Source organism: Athene cunicularia (assembly GCF_003259725.1).
Source record: "Athene cunicularia isolate RWA chromosome 2 unlocalized genomic scaffold, athCun1 chr2_part1, whole genome shotgun sequence".
Classification (NCBI taxonomy): domain Eukaryota; kingdom Metazoa; phylum Chordata; class Aves; order Strigiformes; family Strigidae; genus Athene; species Athene cunicularia.
Window position 1 is genome coordinate 78,259,021 of NW_020799095.1, and position 12,427 is coordinate 78,271,447.

Consider the following 12,427-nt stretch of genomic DNA (forward strand, 5'->3'; position numbering starts at 1 on the left):
CAGCCGCTCCGTGCCGGGAGAGAGGCCGGGCCGCGGCCGAGCGGGCTTTCCGTCAGGCTCCAGGGACCTGCCGAGCTGCTTCAGGCGCTTACTGAAGCCAAGTGGGAGGGCAGGAGCGTTTTTCTCGTCGCCAGGCGAAGAGCTTCCCGTTCGGATGGACGCTGGGAAGATCTCAGCCGCTCGCTGGCCTTCATTTAGGGCTGCTGGGAGAGTGCCACCCTCAGGGTTTCTTTCTTCGCTGGCCGGTTCCCACCTCACTGACTTTCCTCAGATACTGGCTGAGCTTTAAACGCCCTTGCATACGTGGTGTTCTCCTGCACTCTGAATGATGGCGTTCCCTCCTTTGGCAGAGATCTAGAAGATGGCAGGCAGAAAAAAGCACTCCAAAACACTGTCCTCTAGGTGAAGCCCAGTAGAGTTCAGCCTGTTCGACTGGGGTTACTGATCCCTTTTAGAGAAAATCTTGAGTTTTAATCTTAAGCTATAGCATGCGGTAGGAAGCCAAGAGAGTGGCAACCCATCAAAGTGCAAATAAAGAGCATTTGGGACCATCAGGTGATGCGGTTTTTGATGGACCAATTAGTGAAGTGACAGCGAGGGTGGTTTAATGTTTCTTTGCCCCTGGTACCGGGGAGAGCAGGTGCTTTGGGTTGTTGTTCCTCGGAGCTGAGTTTCATCATGGCAAACATTTGTGTGTTCCTAAAAGCTCCTTAGGAGGCTGCCTGCCATAAGATATTTTCCTTACGCCTATGAAAGGGAGTTACTTCAGTTAGTGTCCTGTGCATCTTTCATGGCATAATTCCTTAAACTGCCTTTTTCTTCCTTGTCTGCCACTCCATCTTCCCATTAATGAGGATTTATTTACATTTTGGTTTTCGTCGCTAGAAGTTGAGAAAGTAATGTATCGAAGGTAGGGCATTGGGTGGTTTTGATTTTTATTTGTGAAAGTGGCGGTTTGAGGATTGGGTTTGGTGGTTTTACAAATAGAGACATGCAAACGAACAGGTGCTATCTTTGCTTTTGTTAATGTGTGAGGAGGAAAGGGAACCAGAGGCTTAAGTGTTTCCTGCGGTCTTCTGTGCCTCTCGCTGCTCTTGGTGTCCTTGGAAATAGTTTTCTGTATGAAGATGCACAATCCCCAGTATTAGAACACTTTATGTGAAAACTTGAATGCTGTTTCAAAACTGAAACTAAGGTGTTCCCTTGTTGCATGTGATCCTCTAGAAGTTACATGTCCTGTATCCCGCAGAATAAGCAAGCCTTGTCAGTCTCCAAGCTGAAATGCAGCACGTTGCTCAAGTTTCAGGTGGGCTCAATTTGCTAATTGCCTTAAAAAGGGATGCTAGCAGTTAACTTTTACCATAAGTATCTTCTTTTCCAGTATCGCAAAACGGTCATACCACATGCCACTGAAACAGCAAGAGAAGTCCTTGAAGAGCCCACTTCCTCCAACATCCCAGATTGTGGGTCTCGGTGACCTTGCAAAAGATCCTCATGAAGTGCTGTCTGGGTGCTGCAGGAAGAGGATCAAAGAGAAGTGGATCAAAGAGACCGATTCAGCTTACTACAGGCTGGCAAAGCAAGGAGGCTGACCTGGTGAGCGTCTGTCTCGCTTGTTTTTCCTTTGTTTTCTTTGGCTTTGCTTGAGCGTGGTGGTAGAAAGTGCTCATAGATACTACATAAGAATCCTCTTGGAGTTTTGAAATTAACCTGTGGAAAAAGTGAGTGCTTGAAAATGTGATGTAAGAGTGTCAAGATGTCCTTGCAGTCTATTGTGTATAGGTACTTTTAGCAAAATGTGTTGTTTTACACTGCATGTGATCTAAGTAGATGATGATGGTGTAGCTGCGCGAGTGAGGTCTTTACAATTTTTGCTTAGGCTACTTGGGTAGCGATCTGGTGAAAATGATGTTGTCACTAAAAAGCATCATCAGAAAACTTCGTAGAGGTTTGTAAAGTGTTGTTTTGTGATAACACATGATCTGTTATCACGCAGTACGTTTTCTCTTCTTGTACGAAGGTGATCCACGGTTTTGTTATTTCCTTTATCACAGGAGGATGTTTGAGGAGGTTGAGCAGATGGCTTGCACGCACACTTAGAGCAGGGTGACAAATCCAGAAGTATGAATTAAGACTGGTAGAAATGTGTGAAAGCATTTAGAGCAAGAAAAACAAGGTACAAGTGGAATGCAATGCTGCAAGGTTCTGACTGTTTTATCAGGGGAGACAAGTGCTCCTTACTGAATAAAGCAAGCACCTCTTCCTGATAAAACAGCTACCTGAAAACAGAGGTAATGCTCTTGCAACTAGATAAGAAGTCAGTAAAGTAGTGTCTCGCCTTTTTCTCTTAAGACCTATGGAAGCACTACACTCCGGTGACAATGAAGTCCTCTCCAGCAGCATATGTCGCACCTGACAGGTAATCACACTGCTCCAGTCCCCCAGTGACTGCTGAGCCAAAGCAAGTCTCCTGAGACCCCACATTACTTGTTGGTTTCTCTCTTCAACTCTTAATGTTTCAGAATACTTTTGTACTGAAGTGCAATATATGTAGTTCTTGTACAAACAAGTGTTAAATCTTTGCCTGCAAGAGCTATGTTTCCTCTTTACCAGATTATATGATTCACAGAGAGTTGAAGGCTGATGACCATCATGGTAATAGTTATAAGACAAGAAGAGGACCTTTTGATTTTGATGTGGAAAGTGTTTGGCAGTGGGACATTGAGGACAAAGAAAACGCAGAGAAAAAGAAGGTAGGCTGGAGAGGGATGATGCTTTGTTTATAGAGCTTATGAAGACATTCTAGGTTAGCCTGTGAGCTCTTGTAGAAGAGAAGCTGTTGTCCACCCAAGTTTCTGTATTCCAGACGCAATTTTTATAATGTAGTTAGAGAATGAGATGAAAGCTGTGTTTCTCATAAGTGCTGTAGGTATAGCTTAAGAACCAGAAATGGTTTCCCACCACATTATATGGTGCTTATACTTAAGTGTGACTGAAAGCTAGTAGTTATTTTCTATTTTCTTATGCTTTATTTCCCCTGCAATTCACTCTTGGTGAATAGAATTCTTGTTTAGTGATCTTGGGCGTGGAAGAAAGAAGAAGGAGGAAGAAACAGAAAAATGTTCTGAAGAAAAGTTTGTTGTAGTTAAGAGACTGCCCTAGCTGTCTTTGAATGGAAGATGTATCCAGGACAAAATAAGTATAGCACAAGCTATGCCTAGAGCAAAGTTTTCGGTGATGATCTTGGCATTTTGTCCTGGAAAGCTCTCTCCCATCCTCCTCCTTTCATCCTCCCTGTCCATTTTAGATGCTGAAGCCTTACATTTTTTCAGTATCTTCTGTGATTTTGGTTGCCTAATTTGCCATAGATATTTGGAATATACATGGAAAGGCATGTGATGTTCTTGAACACCAGTACCTCCCTTCTTGAACAGAGGGGTAGATGTTAGACATTTTGGGAACAAAGTCCTTAACCTTTGCTGTGATGAGTTACTAGTCCAAATTCAGAATGATGGCTTGTGTAAATGGGAATACTTTATTTCTGAATAGGCTTGGGAATGTTTACTTAATCTGTGGAAACAGGCAAACAAGCAATGTATGCTTAAACTATAATTTGCTTGTTGGTGAAACTTTTATTCGATCAGATATTTGATGCACTGAAAATAGAAACTTAGCCTGCCATGGAGCATCTTAAAGGATCAAACTAGGACAGAGAGGAAGTGCTGTCCTTCGCTCCCTTACTTAAGAACCAATTTTCTTCAGTGCTGTAAGAGTCAAACTTAATTTTGATAACATAAGTGTAATTCAAGTCCATGTTGTGACTGGTAGAGTGAAACTGAGGTCTGTTTCTGTTTGGGTGGAGTTTGATCCAGACCCAGTTTCATTTGGTCACGTGAATGGAAGTTCTCGTGTTTTATTTATCACCAAAGTGAATGTATGTTATATATTCAGCTCAAATTCCAAATCTGCTGAGGCCCTGATACAGAATTAACACTGCTCCTCTAGAAGCTGAAGTTGAGTTTCATCTAAGGTACTAAATCTACCAAATCCTCTTCTTTAAGATTAGGTGCCTAAGAAGGTAGATTCTGTGTCCCTAGCTTTAGCTCTGCCACCAGACCACCATCTCTGAAATGGTTGACCTTCACAGTATTGTGCCCTGAAAAGCATTTCATATATCTTGAAACATCACATGGTGCTTCTTTCACAGCTATTTCTTGTGTTTACTCTTATAGGATGTTTCTATCTTATGCTTTAAGAATACCTTCCTGAAGAGTCTTCAAGTGAGACAGTGAAACTAGCCCTACCAACCAGTCTTGATTTTAGTTTTCTCACTATATATCTTGTATGTTGAAATGTAAGAGATGTATTCCAAAACACCACAGGCAGATTTCTAGGGAATGTTCAATTTGTTTATTTGACTACATGATGATACTGCAGCAGCAAACTACCTCAAGTATTGAGACTGGACGTATTGAAAACATTTTTCAGTCCAGTCTGACTAAGCAGTTGCTCAGAAGAGAGATGCGTGACGCAATCATGATGATAAATCCCAAAGGGCACCCTTAGGGACAAGTGCAAAAACATTTTAACCTCTGACTCTGAAAAACATTGTTCCCAAGTGGGCCCTTGCTCTGAAGCTTTAAATCTCTATGTGACTTAGTTCTGAAGTATTAGAATCTCCACCGATCCTGATAGTATGGTTGTCACTGCATAAAGGAGGACTGGAGATCAGGGGGACCATGATATGGTTCTGCGTGCCTTGGGATTGATCCCATAGTTCTTCCCTAATGCCTTAATCACAGGGATGCTTATTGTTCTGGGAATTTTGCAAAGCAGCAAAGATGTATTAGTGCATGAAGGATTTAGCCTCTGTGCTTGGGGCCCGGTGACGGACTACTAGCCCAGGTGGAAGCATCCTTTTGCCTATGTGTCATGTGGACCAGCCAAGTTAAGTTGAGAATGCTATGACCTTAAGAAAGAGGCAGGCCTGTGTATGGGTGGGAGATCTGTTGGAGGTGGTATCAGGGCAATTGCCTCGGCATTAGGCAATCTTTCTGCAGCACCAGTAAAATTACTACTTCATGTCTGAAGTTTAGGCCCTTGCCTGAAATATATATGTGTATATGCATATATACATATGTATGTGATGTAGCAAAAGGATTACTCATTTGAGGTCAGGATTTTACCTCAGAGATTTGAAGTGTGATCTAGAATTTTCCCCTTGCTTGCAGGGGAGCCAGGATTTCATCTGGGGGCTTTCAGCTTTTCATGATGGCATCAGGTATCCATTGTTCTTCATATACCAGCCAGACACAATATGTATGACAATACATGTTTGTTGAATCAGAGACTAATAAATGTGTATGTATAATAAGTGTAGGTAGTAATTTTTAGGGTATGTCATTGCCATCTCTTCACAAAGGGAGAAAATGCTTTAAACTGAGAACATGTAAAAAATGTCTTGCATAACTGGCTTTATCTGGGAAAGTTGATGTCTGTTAAATAGAGGCTTGTCAAAGTGAAAATGCCTCCTCATCTATAACCATTGGGGTGTAGTGGCACGAGGGTCGTCTTTTAATGCTGAGTTTGCCCAGCAAAATAACAAACAGCACCTGACAGGATTGCAGGTACTCTCCAAAACCAAATTCTGATCTGTTCCCTTGCTGCTCTTGTCACTTGTTAGCTGATTTGAACAGTAGGGAATGTTTTGATAGCTGCAATTTATGGTAGCCAGTCTCATTTAGTCCCAAGAAAAGAAAGACAACCTTTGAAACAATGCACCAGACTTGCTAGAAACCTTCAAGTCTTTTCTCATTGCCTTTCATTTCGCCTTTGTTTCCTTTACTTTAGTTTTGACAGTTGGGTCTTTGTCTACCTCTAGACAAAATCTCTCTAGGCTCCCCACCTCATTCTGCCCTTTAAGTCTTTAATTACTAGTCTTCCTTTTCTAGTGCTTCTCTTCAGTGCCAGGAGGCTCATCTCTTTCCATCTACTATTTGTATATCCTGCATATCAAATCGTGTTTCTGTGTTGCCCTGCATGCCATCATGCCTTCAATATGTGACAAAAGTTAATCAAGTTTGGGGATTTCTACTTATCTAATGAATTTTTTTTTGTCACCTGAAACTGGGTAGCTGTGTCCTGGATCTGAAACTTCCATGGTATGTCAGATCTGAAATGGTACAGTTTAATGACAGACAGAAGACAGAAATATCATTTTTTGCACAATAGGATAGCATTTTTAAAATGTAAAATGCATGTAGGCTGCTACAGCATTAATGGATTTGAAAAGCAGTTCTAAACAGCTAATGTGATTTTAATCCTCAGGTTGCACAACAGATGCCACTCTTCAGCTGACATCACTGCTTCTGACATCCCTGTGGGCTCTTTCTTCTCTCCTTTTTTCATCTTTCCTTCTTTGACAAGCATCCTAGTTTTTCACCTCTTTAAGCTTCAACATCGTATCAGTCAGGCTGAAGTCTACTAGCATGTCCACTTATTCTTTACCACATTCTGGAACTTCTGGCAAAACTCTGACTCCACCAAAGTCTGTAGGGATTTCAGCACTGACTTAAAACGGTTTGGATTGATGTCCTGCTTCAGAATCAGTAGAACTGTCTGTCCTAGGCTTCACTTTCTCCCAGAAAATAAGAAAACTTCTACTCTGAACATTCAGATCTGCTTCTTTTAGTGGCTTGTTAATTAGTTCACTGATTGATGTAGTCAGATGCCATTATACTTTTCTTAGCTCTTTCCATACTAAATGTGCCTGGGTTCCTTGAGAAGTCCATGGTGTGTTTACATCTATTTTGGAATCTTCTACTCATGGATGTTTTCATGGGAGTTGTTTTGTAGTGTCAGCAATCCAAGTGTAACTGCTGCTGCTGCATCTAGCTTTTGCACTCTATTCATATGGTTTTTTTCTCTTAACTACTGCAGTAGGTATGTCCACATAGGTGGAAAGTATCTTTCTCCTTAATGTGCTTTTACATTTACGGGACAATACATTTTACTTCTAGTTACCATGTCCTGATATTTTATAATAACCTGAAAGTAATATCTCTTATCCTATGGGGCGCTCTCCTGTGTTCATGTTTAAAAGAGAAAATTGCCAATATATAGGTTCTAATTAAAGAGATATACTAGTATAACACCAAAACTTTGTTAATAAGCTTTGAGAACTTTGTGATATCTTTAAGGGCTTTTTTTCCCCTTCTTCATGCAATGAAGGAAGCTGTAAATAGTTTTTAAAGATGTTTTGGTTTTTCTTTAACTAAAGAATTTCTTAGTAGCTATTAGTGAAAAATACCTGGGAGTTGTTTGGGATATTTAATTTAATGCTTTTATTTGAGAGGGAAGTAAGTTGATCCTTCAGCATCTGTTGATTTGATTGAAGTTATAATAAAGAGCTTTGATATGTGGTGTTAATGTTTCTCTATTACTTTTAAGTTTCCCAACTTTCAGTCCTAGTGTTTGTGATGTCACTTCACTGGTTTTATAGGTGTCATCTTTATCTTACTGAGTCTTTCAGTCAACAGTGTTTCTTTACCTGTCATTACCAAGTGAAAGATGATAAAAGTAAAATACACTTTTCTGTTGTAGGCTTCCCACAGTATATCTGTATTTGTTTGAATTTCAAACCTCTAATTAATGTCCTAAAATTGTGTTGTTATTACATGACATGTTTAATGCTTTTTATAAAACAAAAATATAATTTTAAAAATATAATAATTAAACTGGAAATGAATTTCTGGTTCCACTGACTTTAATTAAAGACTGGGATATTTTCATACACTTCATACAGAGATATGAGCCAAGATGAGAGGTTGCAATGGGTAAGTTTGAATTTGAAGCTTAGCTAGGTGAAGCGTGTTGTGAAGGAAAAGCTTGTGGAGAGCACATTTTGCATTATTGACATACTGAACAAACAGTTGATGATCTAGCATAAAGAAAGGTGCTGTTTTATCTTTTGATTTTTCCTTTGTACTCCTCTACTCTTTCCTATTGACATTATTTCCATAAGTGTAAATTCTGAAGATATTTAGCGCCTTTAATATAATCCTCACTTTTGAAGGTTATATTATCATATAAATCTTCTTGGTTATTTTTATCATAACTCCTTTTACTAAGTTTTCTCTAACACGGGTAAAGCTCCCAGCTATTAACCCTAAATATCCAAGCAGAATGCCAAATGTTTCTACAAACAAGGAATTTAGTGGGAAAAATAAGCTTTCCTTCCCACCTCTGTAAGTAGTACGCTTAGAAAATTCATTAAACTCCTAAGCCTGCAACTATTAATGCATGCAAGTAATATTACTCCTTGTGAAATTGCAGAGATTAGTGGATATGTGCATGGATTTTGTGGATCCTTACTGCTAATAAACTATCTGTTGTGTGTGATACTAAAATAGTTCTACAAACTACTAAAATAATAGCACTTTAACTCATAGAGGAAAGAGAGTATAAATTTGCTTTAGGAAAACTAAGCATACAGTTGCATGTTTCAAAGTAGCACACTTTTATTATATTCTAAATTGCCTGTTTTTTTCCCAATACCAGTGAGCAGATGCAAACAATCATGTACATTAGTTCTGTAAGCATAAGTTACAGAGACACAAGTAGAACTACCATTTTCAGAAAACACACAAACTATAGCCTATATAAGGTCAGGCCCAGCAAAAATACTATATGGAACACCTGGAGGAAGATAATAGTCTTTTAAGCAAATTATTACATCACCTGTGATGTGGTCTAATACCGTCAGCTGTGTACACAACTGAATTGTTTCTGTGTACTTTGTCTTAAAAACAGTAATCCTAGTATGTTTTAGAAATATGTTAATGATGAAAAATAAGTGATTGAACTGTCTAATAAACCTAAGAGCAAATCTGACAAAATTTCACCTTTTGTGCAGCACAGAATGAGTACTGTCAGCCTTTTTTACTTATACATTATCAGTGTAATTTCTTTTTTTTCACTTTTTCTTCTCTAAGACCAGAACTGTGTAAGTATTATGCATGTAAAATTCCAATAAAATGTATGGCTCTTCTCATGTAAAATTACATATTACTGAATTAGGCATAGTTGTGTGCTTTGCTTTTTTTGTGTGGTTTTTTTCTTTATTATTTTTTTTGTTTTTTCTTAGAAGATTACATGTAGAATATATTTTTAGTTATTTAGAAATAAAATATGTTATAAGGCTATTGTCCTTTCTGTACAAAATAAATTTTTCCCACATAATCTCAATTTTTGTTTACTTATGCTATTGTTTTCCTTAATATATTTGGATTTACAGGCCTCCTCAGAGAAAAAGCAAAGCAGTAAACTTTAGCAAATTAATTAGCAGTGGTTATGGGACTGGTTGGTTTCAGCAGTATACTGGATGGGGAAAAAAAGATTCAAGAACCATCAGAAAATAGTGAGCATTCCAAAGGTAAAATTGTTGAAAGCTGTTTCTTTTAAAGTGAATTGGGATCTCAAGGTAACAGCAGAGCATAACCTGAATAATTTGTGTGACTCTCTTTGAATATGGTGAGATAACTGAATTACTGTGCTTAGTTTACAATACCCTATGACCAGCTAAAGAAAAGAGTGCTTCTGTTTGTAGTCAGTGAAGGCAGAGGCTTTAATGGATTTTTTTCATCTTTACAGTTGCAGAAGCATGCTGTGTTCTGATCCAAGGGCTTCTGTGTGACGTGTTTTTGTGAACTGCTGCAGAAACACGGCCACCATCCTGTGCAAATTTAAGCATACCGTAAAATATTTGTTGCCTATTTGTTGTGAATAGTATTTGAGCCCTAATATTTTTCTGTAAACTTTTGTGACAAATATCACTGATATTCATGTTTAAGAAGAAATAGACCACTGTTCATAAAAATTTGTCAAAATAAGTATATGTGTATTGTTGAAGACAGTGGCATTGCAACATTTTAATTAGAAGAAAAGTTATCCAGTGTTTACCTATGATTTCAAACCTTAATTTGTCATGTACAGTAATAGCTATGAAAGACATCACTTGAAAACACTCAGATACAGAGGTTAAAGGGCAGAAAATTCCCCTTCTGTCAAAGACCTTTTGCTTAGGCTTTTTACGGTGGCTTGGCAAACATGGTGGGTGTATCAGTTTTCTATAGCAACCTTTTAAAATACTGTTGAACATACGCACTGCAAGCTCCAACCTTTTCCTCCACGTGAGTATCAGAAGAAAACAGGCAAACAGAAAACTAGAAGTTGTGTGTTATTGTTCAGAAGAAAAACTGCTGTAAAACTAAAATGAAGCCAGATCTTGGTCTGGACTTGAAAGAGGGTGCATAAACTGAGCAGCCGCTCTTCAAAGTCAGCTTAAGTATCCAAATTGATCAGGCAGAGGATGCTGCCTTGGGAGGCACAATGACCTAACAGTTCAACCATGGAGCCTAAAAGTGCTGCTCTTTAGCATGAAAGAAAACCTTTAATATTCTTTTGTCTTCAAATTCTATTCAGCTTTCTTGTGCACTGACATTTTTGCTTTCCATTACTGTGAGTAAAATGAAAGGATTTACGATTTTTGAAACCTCAAATTCGTTCATTTGGTGATAGCTGATTTCTTTAATGTGAAGTGTGCCTCTAATGGGACATTCGGATTATAAGGGAAGCTGAAGATTTTTCAGAGTAATTATTATACTGGTTTGATTATACCACTTACCCATCATTTTGTTTTCTGTGTGTATATTGTAAAGGCTGCTGAAAAGTCAGTATGCTGCATAGTTTGATCTATAAATACATTTTATTTTTTACATGCTTTTCTTTCACAAATTCTTAGATAACATGTCACCGGCTTTGCTTGTATTGTCCTCCTTTGTCAATCATAGCTATTCTGATTGAGACTGATTCTGTATCTGAGTGTAAAAGGAGATTTTTTTTTTTAATGCTCTTAACAGTATAGTTTCATCCAGACATGTACCTTAATTCAGTTTTGACGTTGTTCTTTTCATTCTTTCAGGTATGCACTGAAGGTAGTGCTTGTATTTTCTTTCCCCTTGGGTACTTTTGTCTGCTCATCCAATGCAATTGACAGAATAAGCACCTTGCAGCTCCCTTTTGAGAGTGAGCATTCTCTGTTCCCTCTTGTGTAGGGTAAATCCAAGACACATCAGACAGGAGATCTAACCCATCCCATATGTAAATCTGTAATGTAACACAAATGGATTATAGATTGGCATCATACTTGAATTTTGTAGGTAGCTTGTCTGTCTTGTTAGCTAAAAGTACTGGAATTTGTATACATTTTGACGTGAGAGAGAAACTGAAAATTTTAGCTGACCTTTTTATTCTTCTGGTGGAAGTTAGTCTAAGAACTTTAATATTTTTTATTGCAGATTCAGAGCCATCATAGTCCAAATCAGCACCTGCAAGCAACAAGTCAAAGCCACTGTTTCAGAGTTGTAATAATTAACTTCAAAGACTTGGGGAAAGTAAAGCCTTATATGGCTTATATAGTCCACTATTTGCATGTTTTTTAGATTACTTTTTATAGTGGAACTTATCCCTGGTTGAGAAGTTCATGTAGTTTGTAATACATACTTCATTGTTCTTGAATACAGCAAATTTTATAGTATAGGCAACAGCTGTCAGACCATATTCCTAAACTTTTTCTTAAAATCATAATCAAAACAAAGCAAAACTGAAGTTCTCTCCTACACCAGACTAGTGCTTCTTTGCTGTTGTCAAATAGGGTTACCATATTGCTGCTGATTTGTCTAATCACAGGCATGATATCAATGTGTCCAAACCTGCAAGTTTCTTTTTTCAACTACAGTTATACTCATGAGCTATGCTATAAAGAAAGGTGAAGGGCAACTGTATGGTATGGAATGAAATGTAAATAAAATTGAACTGGTATGGATATTGCAGTGGAAAAAGTCAAACCTTCACTAGAAAGATGTCTTCTTAGTCCCAAAAGCAGATTTACTTACACCAGATATTCAGCTTTCTAGGACGATTCTATTGCTGTGCCTGCTGCATAAGAACTAGTCGATCAGTCATAGTGTTTAGCCACATAATTAAGACCTGGTGGCATTTCCTTTTATAGTGTTGTTATCTAGAAGATGAATCATTAGGTAACAGTGGTGTGGACTAAGCTATACATGATGTATGCACTTTCAGCTGTTAAATAAATATTTTATTTATCCTAAAGTTTTGACTGCGACAAAAATATGCTAGATGTCCATGCTTATTCACACTGGCAAAACAGTTTATACTTTGAAACAGCAATGTATAAAAATTATTTTAATATTTTGAAAACTTTCGATACACTAATATTTTAATACTTCCTCTTTTATTGAAAAGTGAATACATAACTTTTTAATAAGTGCTAATTTTTAGTTTCCTTTTCAGAGTGAGCTCAGTATATTTACACGTTTGAATCCAAGAGATTAAGATTTTAAAA

The 12,427-nt window shown here is 38.0% G+C and overlaps 1 protein-coding gene across 1 annotated transcript in view; it reads left to right on the plus strand.

Annotated features, from left to right (window-relative positions):
* C2H7orf57 (chromosome 2 C7orf57 homolog) overlaps positions 1–12,176 on the plus strand; it is an 89,891-nt gene extending 77,715 nt beyond the window's left edge. The window contains 7 exon segments of the mRNA XM_026842499.1: positions 1,382–1,596; positions 2,353–2,465; positions 2,592–2,753; positions 8,146–8,246; positions 9,296–9,383; positions 9,385–9,433; positions 11,358–12,176. Of these exon segments, the coding sequence (XP_026698300.1) occupies positions 1,382–1,596; positions 2,353–2,465; positions 2,592–2,753; positions 8,146–8,246; positions 9,296–9,383; positions 9,385–9,433; positions 11,358–11,434 (805 nt within the window). The 3' untranslated portion in view covers positions 11,435–12,176.
* Positions 12,177–12,427: the final 251 nt, after the last annotated feature.